Source organism: Euprymna scolopes, chromosome 34 (genome assembly GCF_053919585.1).
Source record: "Euprymna scolopes isolate OS-2025 chromosome 34, ASM5391958v1, whole genome shotgun sequence".
Taxonomy (NCBI): Eukaryota; Metazoa; Mollusca; class Cephalopoda; order Sepiida; family Sepiolidae; genus Euprymna; species Euprymna scolopes.
The window spans coordinates 51,672,402-51,685,529 of record NC_136515.1 but is presented as its reverse complement, the minus strand read 5'-3'; the positions used below and the strand labels follow the sequence as shown (position 1 = coordinate 51,685,529).

The 13,128-nt window shown below is 34.8% G+C and overlaps 1 protein-coding gene across 1 annotated transcript in view; it reads right to left on the bottom strand.

Moving 5' to 3' along the window:
* The window catches only part of LOC145259199 (2-hydroxyacyl-CoA lyase 2-like), a 110,766-nt gene that overhangs the window by 58,009 nt on the left and 39,629 nt on the right, over window positions 1-13,128 (bottom strand). Inside the window, exons 6-7 of the mRNA XM_080117028.1 lie at window positions 6,870-7,008; window positions 4,028-4,139 (exon numbers count right to left, since the gene is read on the bottom strand). Of these exons, the coding sequence (XP_079973154.1) occupies window positions 4,028-4,139; window positions 6,870-7,008 (251 nt within the window). The remainder of the gene's footprint in view (window positions 1-4,027; window positions 4,140-6,869; window positions 7,009-13,128) is intronic.

The following is a 13,128-nucleotide window of genomic DNA, read 5'->3' as shown; positions in this document are numbered from 1 at the left end:
GTGGTGATCACTGTGTAAAAAAAAAAAGGAAAAAAAAAAAAAACAATTGTTATTTTAGATATAGGTTCCTTGGACATGGATCTAACTTAACTTGATTTGAACTCAAAACAATAAATGTTAAGGGGTCATAATAGGGGTCAAAGTTTTAAAAATTTGACGTTTGCGGTCTCTACTAAATTACTCAGACAATTTCTGGTCTAAACATTTGAAATTTTACATAAAGGGTATTCAGAGATAGAGCAAGCTTTTTAATCAGTTTGGGTTGAAAACAATATATAAATGTATGTATGTATGTATGTTTGCAAGTCTGCCTAAAATTTTCGACAGAGGCGATGGATTTTCGCAAGATCAGTACGTTTTTGAAGCTCGACCTTCAGACGATAAATACCGAAAAATTGGCTGAAAACATTAATTTCTTCACCCTCAACTGGGCACTTTTCTACAGGGAGGGGTCGCTTTTTCACCAATATTTTTGAAATTCATCCCCTCTTTTCTATTGTCTAGCCTTAATTTAAAACTACGTCACTTCCGGTTCTGACGGTGGTCGTAACAGCAAAGACGTCACGTTTTTTTCCCTGTTCTTTTCCTCCTTCATGGTACGAGTTCAAACCTGCCTTCTTACTACACTTATTTTTTTTTTTGCTCAACACACACCTCCAAACACCCGAGCAACGCCGGGCACCCATGCTAGTATATCTATAAAAGTGAAATTTTCCGTGTGTCTGTCTGTGTATGCACATTTCCCTACCAAACTACTTGGTTATTTTTCAGTCTATAGACTCAAGATTTAACATAAGGAATATTGAGATTTGGGAAATTTTTAATTTATCGGTAATTTGCTTGCTTTCAGTATTTATTATATCTATGTAATCGCATTCATTTGTGTCTAGTTTTTTGTAGTTTTTTGTAATGTTTTCTGTGATTAGTTTGTTATATTCTTGCTTATCTATTTTATAAAAGTTTTTGGTTTTATCTGCTTTTACAAAGATTTTATTAGAGTTGTTTATGTTTCTAAACAAACAAATTACCGATAAATTAAAAATTAGCGATAAAGTTGGCAAATTGAAACCTAGAGAGGCATACATTCTGCTTAAAGACCACAAATGGGACTTTAATAATAATCCCAGCACCCGCCTAATAAACCCCACTAAACCAGAAATAGGTAGAATTAGCAAAACAATACTTTCTAGAGTAAACAAACAAATCAAACAAGACCTAGAACTAAACCAGTGGGCAAATACCACCGAAGCAATCACCTGGTTTAAAAATATAGAAAACAAAGATAAATGTACGTTCATACAGTTTGACATCATAGACTTTTATCCCTCGATATCCGAAGAAGTTTTTAACATTGCCCTAGAATTTGCCGAGGCATACACTGATATATCCTCAGAAGAAATCAACATCATTAAAAAATGTAGAAAATCAATTCTAATAAATAACAATAACCAATGGATAAAAACTAAAATGAAAAATTTGTTTGATTTGGCGATGGGTGCCAAGGATTCTGCAGAGGCATCAGATCTTGTGGGATTATTCATTCTATATACCCTCACAAGCATATTCGATACTACGGACATCGGCCTATATAGAGATGACGGACTAGCTATAATAAAAAACTCCAACAAAGTCAAAGGAGAAAACTTTAAGAAAATCATACACAAGGAAATGAAAAAATTAGGCCTAAAAGCAGACGTATCAGCTAACATAAAAATAACAAACTTCCTGGACGTCACGTTAAACTTAGATAAAAACACATATGAACCATACTTAAAAGATAACGCTACTCCAATTTACGTAAACCAAGTCCAATCACCCACCATCAATTATAAAACACATTCCTAACTTGATCGTAAGTAGACTCAGTAATAACTCAAGCGATGAAAATGCATTTAACAGGTCAACCAATATCTATGAAACAGCCCTAAAAAATAGTGGATACAAAAATATCGATATCAAATATAAGCAACAAAACACCAATAACTATAATAAAATTAAAAATAGAAGAAAAAGAACTATAATTTGGTATACGGCCCCATACAATCAACTGTTAAAAACAAAATTTGGCAAGAAATTTCTAGATCTTATTGAAAAACACTTTCCCGCAACCAACCCCTTACACAAAATCTTCAATAAAAATACCTTAAAGTTATCCTACAGTTGTTGCGAAAATTTAGAGATGATAATTAAAGCACATAACAAAATACTAAATAAAAACAATGCAAACAACAACAAAATAAACAATAAAAAAAGTAGACACCATGACAAAAATAAAACTAACACTAGCAGAAATAATAATAATAATAATAATAATAATAATAATAACAACAAACCAACCCCGGACAAGAACAACCATACTATAAATAAAAATACTAATAATGAACAAGATAAATGCAACTGTAGACACCGCACACTTTGCCCAGTTCAAAATAAATGTCTAACAAAAAGCGTAGTTTATCAGGCAACAATATTTGCGAAAGAAAACCAGAATAACAAGAAATATTACGTAGGCATGACTTTCTTAGATTTCAAAACCCGATACTATGACCACAAAAGTACATTCAACAATAAAAAACACCGTATAAAAACAACACTAGCGAATAAATACTGGGAACTCAAAGAAAGTGGACATTCGCCGGTAGTCGAATGGAAAATAATAAGACAAGCTACCACGTGTAGGCATACGACCCATGTAGATTATGCCTTCATGAAAAATTTGCTATCCTGTACTTTAAAGAACCCCAAAATCTATTAAACTGTAGAAGAGAAATAGCAAATAACTGTGTTCACAAAATAAAATTTACTCTAGGATAGCGATACAAAATAGTTTTAAAACTAACAAAAACAATAGAAAATAAACAAATAAATAAATTAAATAAACATGAATATACATAAACGATCACACATATATGTATGTATATATATATATATATATATATATATGTGCATATATGTATGTACACATATGTATATTTATATATATACTCACAAAAAAAAAAAAAATGTCTGCCTTAAACCACTAACCTAGTTTTAAAACAGATCCTTTGTTCGATAAAATGCATGCCCATTGGCTGATATGAAGGGGTGCGGTGGATACTAGAAAGCTGATTGGCTAACTAAATCTTCAATAGAAGAGGACCATATAAAAACGATAAACAACCACAGAATTCGCGCATAAGCCTGAGGAATCCTAGAGTGGATGAAACGCCGAATATTCAGTGTAGCTTAATCACCATATATATTTTATAAATTACTATATATATATATATATATATATATATATATATATATACACACGTATAATTTTTTATTACTGTATCTTTCTGTTAAGTTACATTATTATTTCAACTACCCGGCCGTTTTTATGGCCGTCTGTAGCTTCCTCAGACTTAGGTTTCTGTAAAAGTCTGAGGAAGCTACAGACGGCCAAAAAAACGGCCGGGTAGCTAAAACAATAGTGTAACTTAACAGAAAGATACAGTAATAAAAAATAAAACGCATATTTGCTCTACAACAGTATTGAGCACTTTCTTCAGTTTTTATTAATTACCATTTCTACTAAATATATATATATATATGTATATATATATATATATGCACATAAAGTACATAGATTCTGAGCACAGCCGGACTGAACTGCTAGTTTTGTACAAATTCCAGTTAGATAAGATACAAGTGAAGAATGCCGGAGGTTACATTGATTGAAACGTGAAAAGAACACTCAAAATGATAACAGTAGTCTGAATAATGAAGTGATATATTTTGCTACAATCACTCGAAGGACATTCTGCAATTGTTATTTTGTTTATCTCTATAATCCCTCTCATATCGATGCAACGCTGCAAGCCAGTGCTGGTTTTATAGATACTTCTCACGCACAGATTTCTAAGTTCGACAAGATACATTCTGAAGAAAGTCGGAAGTTACATTGAACAAAAAAAAAAATAAATAACACTCAAGATGAGAACAGTAGTCAAAAAAAAATAAATAAATAAAAAATAAAAAAACATTTTCTTGTTTGACTTACCAGTTAATAATCTTCTGGAATAATCCTTTCCCAGAATCCTTCATTCCCATTTCACGTTTTACCATTTCATAAGGGTAGAGGACATCAATTGGAAATTCAACAAAAACTGGTCCTGAAATAAAACAGTTTCTTCTTCTTGATATTAATCTCTCAGTCATTTTTAAATAGAATAAATTACCAAAATATAAGAACATATGTCAGCTGTAGCCGAAGCACTTTTGTGATCACATTTCAAAAAACAAGAACTCAATTGAAAATGTTTAGAGATGGACGACAAGAAATGTTTGTAGAAATGGCAAACAATATTAAACAAAAAATGAATTTTGTGAAGCCATCTTCAGAAAAATAGAGCAACATCCTCACACCTTAATGGAAATGCTTATTTCTAGCATTCCCCAAAGAATTTTGGAAGTCATCAAAACCAGTGGAGGTAAAACTCATTAATCAATTTGGTTGTTGACTTCATTACACATTTCATACAATTTTGTAGAATTTATACTTCTGTATATCAACAGTCGGCAGCCTATGTGGAGAAAGGTGTTAAAAAAAGAAAAAAAATGGTAGTAGTGGGGGGGGGGGATCAAAACAACAGTAAGCAGCCAGGGTGGAGAAAGATGTCAAAAAAAAAAAAAAAAAAAAAGGTATTAGTGGGGGCGGGGGGCAAAACAACAGTAGGTAGCCAGGGTGGAGAAAGGTGTCAAAAAAAAAAAAAAAATGGTATTAGTGGGGGGGGGGGACAAAACAACAGTAGGCAGCCAGGGTGGAGAAAGGTGTTTTTAAAAAAAAAAAAAAGTGGTAGTAGGGAGGCAGACTCGAACCCATGACGCAAAGGCAGAAAAGAAAGTGAAAGAAAATCTGACGTCTTACTGATGCTCCATGACGCGACCAGAAGTCGAAAGCGTTCAAATTAAGCATAGTCAATCGAAAAGAAAATATGACTTGTAGTAATGGCATCAAAAAATCCGACGCCTCTCTGCAGAAAACTGCCCAGTTAATAAAGAAGGAATTAATGTTTTTGGCCAATTTTTTTAATATTTGTCGTCCGAAGGACTGAGGTTTAAAACAATACCAGTTTCGTCAGGATCTGTTGCCTCTGTCAAAAGTTTTGGCAGACATACAAACACATACACACACATTTTGCCCTTTATAAATCATATGTAATCAAATATTGATCAAGTGTAAAATGCCTCATTTCTGAATTAAATGTTTGGAATGTACCTTTTTTTTTTCTATAACTTTTTAGGTTGTAGTATTGGTAAGCTTAAGTGAGAAGAGTTTAAAATCTATTCTTAAAAATAAGGTTTCTTTTTAAAGATTTTAAAGTGGTCTTAAATTTTTGAGCAGGACTGTACGTACGAGTACACTTATAATCTTGGTGTATATGTGACATAGAAATAGGAACCCAACGTTGGCCATTAAGAGATGTCTGATCTCGTTAGTCCTCAGCTATTTTTTTCTTTGGCCTGATCTATTCTCCCCTGGCTTTGGCTCCAACTATCTTTAACCAAGTTCGACTTGCAAATGTCGTCAATCAGGCAATCAACTCTAAATGTCGTCAACTATCGCAAAACAGCTCCTAACCACCATAAAACCCAGTTACTTCTAAACGTTATATACTGACAAAAAAAATCATTGCCAATCCTAAAACTAATTCTAAATATATCTCAAGTCCTTTTGTTCTTCTTTCACCACCACACCGTTAATTACAACAACACCTCAGCTCTCTTTTGTCTATCTCTGAACTGCCAACTGTCTTTGACAGAGTTTAACTTGCAACAGTCCCAATCTGTAGCGGAAGGCGGACAAAAATGGATGGCTATATTCAATGCTGCCGAAACTAAGCTTGTTTCCTTCAATAATTACAACAAACCTTCTCTACCACAAACAGCAATGGCCAAAAACATTACCTGAATGTACTTCTTTTGAACTCCTCAGCCTAACCTTCACAGAGAAAATGAGTTAGAACAGATACATTGAGTGCATTGCCAAGGCTGCTGCAAAGAAGGTGGGCTCTCTCTACCGTGCTAGAAAACTACTTACGCTTGAAAGTATCCTGTATGTCTATAAGACCACTAATGTATGGAGTACTGCTGCTACATTTGGGATGGTACATCTGCTACTAGTCTCTTACTCCTACACAGGGTTCAAAAGAGAGTCGCCAACCTGATAGGTCCTGAACTGTCATCTAAGCTTCAGCCTCTGTCTCATCGATGAGATGTTGCATCCCTCTGCCTGTTCTACAAGTATTTTAATAGTGGATGCTTTGACGAACTACAAGCACTTGTAGCCCCTCGACGTAACTACCCCCGATAAGACAAGCAGCAAAATCTCACCCTACACAGTAGAGATCCCTAGATGTAAGAAAGCTTTCTAGTCTAATAGTTTCTTCTCTAGAACTGCTACACTTTGGAACTCCCTTCCAGGTTCCTGCTTTCTCAACTGTACTGACATGCAGCAGTTCAAGTGTAATGTAAACAGACATCTTGCTGCTTAACTCCCTACATAGTATCTCTGGAACTTTGTCCGCAATAGTAGCCCCTTACATCTAAGTGGCACTGTGCTTTGTTTGGGTGAAAATCGAATAAAAAAAAATTAAAAAAACAGAACAAAAGTTATTTCCACAAGTGTGACCTTTGACCTAGATAATCCAAAATGAAATCAGTTCTAACTTAGTTTGTGGCCAATATTTTGACCAAGCTTGGTAACAATTGGTCAAGTGATGTGGATTACCAGGCTGTGCAAAAATAAAATTGACCCCTTCCCCAAAAAAAAAAATAAAATAAAATAACCTCCAAAAGTTTAAAGAGAAAGAAAGATTGAAAAAAAAAAAGATTGTTTTTACCTGGAGTTCCTGACTGGGCAACTTGGATGGCTTTACGTAAAGTTGGCACGATTTCTTTAACGCTCGACACAGTGGCTGAGAATTTGCACAGGGATTTAAACAGAGAAAGCTGGTCGATATCCTGCAATGAACCTCGACCCTAAAAATGAAAACATGTGATAGATGATATTTCATATTGTTTGCAATTTGCAAATTAAACACTTCATAAAATCTCCTCACTAACGTGATGTACTTGCAATAACCCTTATCCCTGAGTGGCTTCCGGGCCTTGATAAGTGGTGATCACTGTGTAAAAAAAAAAAAAAAAAAAAAAAAAAATTCTTCAAACTACTGTTCTCATCTTGAACATTGCGCAGGCCACACTCAAAATATAATTGCAAATTACTTGGGACTTCGACCCAGTCATAGCAAATAGAATGGGAGCATACGATCCAGTTGATGAAATAAAGGGTTCCATTCGAAATTTTGTTTCCTGAAAGATTACTGAATTCAACAAGATACACCTGAAGAAGTTTGGAGGTTACATCGACCGAAATGTTGTGAAAATAACACTCAAGATGAGAACAGTAGTCCGAGTAATCCAAACAATACGAATTATCAATCCTCATCTCAAAAGTTCAGAAACAGATTTGTTTTGCAATTTTTAACTATTAATTTTACACATTTTTTTTTTTTTAATTTCATTTATTTCTTCACGAAAACAGTATATTCCGAATCTTATACCGGATTATGGGAATATCTTTTTTAGAATGCTTATAGATATATTTCCACAACACTGCAACAATGCTCTATCTCCTGAACATATTCAGCTTTTAAAAAAAACAAAAACATTTCATTTAACTTATATCATTTCATATTTACGTGTATTTATGTATTGAATATAGATTCGACTCTAGCAAATGCCAGACAACCTGTTATATATTAGGGCTCTACGCCAGTGGATAGAATTTATGTCAATCATTATGAACTAGCAGGGTTACTCGACGTTGCCTGAGATTGAATGATGATCAACAAATGTTTCACGCTCCCATATTTTTAAAGCCATTGAAATCAGTGAAATCACCGATTTTTCAATCAAATCGATTAATTGTCTGTTCTAGTTGGGGATTCATTGTCACATGCCTCTCACAGTGACTTAGTTCACAATACATTGTAGTCTACATTGCACTGTGATTTTTGGAATATGACATCTTCATTCCGTGATGAGTACATACATCAAAGATTTTTCTGTATTTGTTTGATATGTCTAATTTTAAATATGCATTGAATCTTTTGTTGAGACTTGAAGGTTTTAAACATTTGAATTTCTTTAGATAATTTTTTTAACAGCTTTTGTTAAAAAAAAAAAAAAAAAAAAAACACACACACCAAGCATGTGGGGTGCACTTCCATGAGTGAAAAATTTACTTTCACCATAACTAATGTTTGTGCAAAATTTTTTTACAAATCCAAGGTGTGGTTATTGAGAAAAGTGTGAACAAATGAACTGACAAACAGGGGAGACTTACTAGGTCATATCCCTCCTTTGTCGAGGGACCAATAAAAAGAGTATGTTGTTCTAATAAACTTGTATTATTTAAATAATTTGACTTTGTTCGTTTTATTAAAAAAAAAAAAAATAAAGGTTGAGAAGATATTTTTCACTCAGTAATGAGCTTTCAAAGATTGTGAAAAAAAAAAACACAATCGACAAAAGATAAACGTTTTATTCTTATTAGTTGTCACTTTGAATACAGAAAACGGCTACACAAAAGAACAAAGACCATGCCGCACGTATGTATATTTATTTTAATTTATTTGATCACTCACCGGTGATAACACACAAATATGCGTTTGTTGTGTGGGTGTGTGACTACGTGTTTCTGTGTACTTCCCATTCAAAGCTTATTTGTTTAACTATTTTGTTAATGAACATGTAACAAACCAAGAGACTTTAGTAGCTGACCTCCTAGTGTGTTTTCTAACAACACGTGTCGACAATCGAGGAGTTGACGTGAACACGTATTATTCAACGCCTTAAATGTGACCATCTATTTTTGTCACCATTCTATGAAAGACTATTTTTAAGCGAGAAGAAAAGAGGAAGATAAAGCTGTTGTTGTAATTATATTTACCACTAGGTACATTCAACAAACAAAATTACTCATGAGAAAAAAAATCGAAAGGCAACTATTTTTTTTCCTAGCATTTGTAAGAGTAAAATAGCAAAAGTGTTTTAAAAAGTTAGTGTTAGGCACAGCAATTTTTATAACTGTTTCCTCTTATGAGAGAGACTAAACTATATATATACCAAACTGTATCCTTCACTTTAAGGAGTCCAAAAATAAGATTTTTATGAAGATTTTTTTTAGCTATTATATTTCTCAAGAATTCTGTCCTTTTCTCTTCCTTGCAACCTCTATCTCACAGAAGAGATGTTGCGAGTTTGTCTCTGATGTATCGTTATTTTCATGGAAAGTGTTCGACTGAGCTTCAATCTATGGTCCCCCCTCGCCAAACTTTCACAAGAAACACTCGTCTAGTTGTAAACACTATCAATAATTCCTCCCCACTCTTTATCTGTGCCTAAACCTAAACGTAGATTCCATGAACAAAGCTTCTTTCTTAGAACTGCACGCCTGTGGAATTGTCTTCAGTTTTCCTGCTTTCCGGCTGACTACAATATGGTTGTCTTCAAGTCTAACGTAAATAAGTTCTTGATGAGCCGTTCCATATAAGTTATCAAATTTACCAAATTTTCATTACTAATGATTATTATATTGTCCAATTTCTACTGTACACTCTTTAACCCTTATCCTTGAGTGGCCTCTTGGCCTTGATAATGTGGTGATGCCTATGTAAAAAAAAAAAAAAAAAAAAAAAAAAATTCACCCATTGCTTTCCTTCTGTGGGCATTTCTGTTTACCCTCATGCCGGGAATAGGGCGTGGTGTCCTTCATGCCAAATTTTGTGCAATTCTAGTAACCAATATTTTTTACCATAAAGCGATTTAGAATGTCAGTAGTAGTAGTAGTATTAATAGCAGTATCGTTACATTATGCTGTAGTTCTATTTTTTTTACCGAGTCGTCTATTTACTTCATAAATCGTGTGTGAAAATACACGGTGAATATATATAACAGACACTGACAATTTTGGGTATATATAAAAAAGTGACAATTTATTCTCTCCACAATACTTTCACAGTATGCTATGGATGGGGGGGGGATAGAGAGAGAGATGTTCAGCGGTAGGTGGCGTGTTGACGAGTGGTGATAAAAGTCGGCTTCCTCTGCTGTCTTTTCTTTCTCTCTCTCTCTCTCTCTCTCTCTTTGTTTCAATCCGCATTCATTTGTTTATATTGACATGTCTTCACGATTGTCAAATCAAAGCCACATTCCAAGTGGTTTACATCTTTGAAAACTTGGTCATCTGAAGAATGTTGAATTCCAAATCTTTTGTACATTCTTTCCAATGTTATGATTTCTGATGACATTTCTTGTTTTGAGGACTTGTCAACAATATTTCCGTGTGTGCACCCAGCTCTATATGCGTGTGTGTACAACATGCAACAACTCCGGCTTTGCCCGGAATACTATTCAACAGTAGACCAACAATCATCGGATCCAATATTCCTAAATACACTCTTAAAAAATAAATAAAAACAGAAAAAAACAAGTGAAGCATGCATGGTCCCCCATGAGTGCACAGTGAACGAGGCATAAAAAAATTCAGCATTTGCCCCCTCCCCCTCCATTTAGCCCCAAAGTCCCCAGGGGACGTCAAATCCTGGTGAAAACGAACAAACGGTGCAGTTTTAGGCCTTAACATATGTAAATTTTAGTTCTGCACCATGCAAAAAAAGAAATCACTAAATCCATCATTTCACCACCACCCCTCCACCTCAATTTAGCCCAAAAGTCCCCAAAGCCTTACCATATTTAAATTTGAGCTCAGCACCATGCAAAACTGCTAAATAGACATACACAGAAAATTTTGGACAAATATGGTAAAATAGTCCCAAAGATGGAGAGTTTTTATTAGCCCTAAAAGAGCCCCTGGGGCACACCCAAAAGTTATCGCGAAGTATAGACAAACAAAATTCCCAGAAAATGTGTTCTGTTACTTTTTTACTCATATCATGTTTAATGTTTTTACAAAATTTCAAAAAATTCCAAGGCATAGTTATCGAGAAAAGTGCGGATGGACGAACGGACAAGGGTGAATTTACAGATCCACCCTCCTTTTGTCGGGGGGGCACCAAAAAATATTTAAAATATCAAAAAAAAACAGATGTTGAATATTGTAAAATAATTGATTATGGATAATTTTTAAATCTTTATATTTATAGAAGTAACACACTTCTCTTTAGAATTAATATTCAAAAAAAATAAAGCATTTTAAACCATTTGTAATTTATTTTATACATATTACCATGATTAATTTAATGATTATCACTTTTTCTTTCAGATTATTAAAACATCGTTTATGATTTTTCTGCAATATTCTCAGCCATGCTTGGTGCTGAAAACGGCCTTCTTTAGTCGACAGAAAGGGAGTCATCTTCCATCATGATAATGCTTGTCATAACACAGCACTACTGACCAAAGATCTTCTATGAGAATTTGGTTGGGAAGTCTTTCCTCGTTATTTTTCTGACCTAGTTCCCTTAGATTGTTACTTATTTTGAGCATTACAAAATCATTGTTTTCTTGGGGGGGGGGGGCTTAAAGAGGAGTCACCACTTATCAAGGCCCGGGGGTCACTTGAGGATAAAGGTTAATAAGTGTACGGCGGTCAGCGAGACAACAGTTCAATAGTCATTTTTGATGGGAATTAGAGAGATTGCAAGTACTTGTTTACATTGGACGTGAAGACGACTATGTTGAAGTCAGCTGGGAAGCAGGCCAGTGAAACAGAGTTCTACAGGCAGGCAGTTCTAGGGAAGAAGCTTTGTCCATGGGAATCATCTTCCATCAAGATAATGCTTGTCCTCACACAGCACTACTTACCAAAGATCTTCTATGAGAATTTGGTTGGGAAATTTTGCCTCGTTATTTTTCTAACCTAGTTCCCTTAGATTATTATTTATTTTGAGCATTACAAAATCATTGTTTTTCGTTTTTTGTTTTGTTTTGTTTTCTTTTTCTTAAAGAGGAGTCACCACTTATCAAGGGCCGGGAGTAACTTGAGGATAAAGGTTAGTAAGTGTAAGGCAGTCAGCGAGACAACAGTTCAATAGTCATTTTTGGTGGGAATTAGAGAGAATTTGACTATTTAAGGAGAGATTGCAAAAACTTGTTTACATTGGACTTGAAGACGACTATGTTGTAGTCAGCTCGGAAGCAGGCCAGTGAAACAGAGTTCTACAGGCAAGCAGTTCTAGGGAAGAAGCTTTGTTCATGGAATTTGCATTTAGATTTAAGCACAGATAAAAATGTTTGTCATTACACAGCACTACTAACCAAAGATCTTCTATGAGAATTTGGTTGGGAAATCTTTCATTATTTTTCTGGCCTAGCTCCCTTGGATTATTACTTATTTTGAGGATTACAAAACTATTTAAATGACTTTATGTCAACATCATATTTTTTTTTTTTTTTTTTTTCAACAAAGGAGTCACCACTTATCAAGGCTTGGAGGTCACTCGAGGATAAGAGTTAATGAGTGTACAGAAGTCAATGGGGAAAATGCAGTCATCATTAGTAGTGGGAATTGGGTAAATTGGATTACTTAAGGGGACGGCTCATCAAGAACTTGTTCACATTGGACTTGAAGATAATCATATTGTAGTCAGCTGGAAAGCAGGAAAACAAAACAGAGTTCCACAGGCGTGCAGCTCTAAGAAACAAGCTATGTTCATGGAATCTATGTTTAGGCACAGATAAAGAGGGGAGGTGGGGATTATTGATAGCGGTTGCAAATAGAAAAATGTTTTTTGTGAAAATCAGGCCAGGAGGACCATAGATTGGAACTAAGACGAGCACTTGCCATGAAAATAATGATAAAGCATGGGCAGGCTTGCAACGTTTCTTCTGTGATGACGAGGTTGCAGAGAAGAGAAAAGGGCATCTCCCACTAGGCTACGAAGTCTATTTTGAACTCTGTCAAGGCAGGAAAAGCTGTTTCTGGCAACTCCTGCCCAGATGTGGCAACAGTACTCCATTTTTGGATGTACTTGGCTCTTATACAGGTAGAGAATTGCATCAGCAGTGAGATATCTACTGGAGTGGTAGAATGATCCAACCATTTTTCCAGCAGCGAGATGAGATTGAACCGTG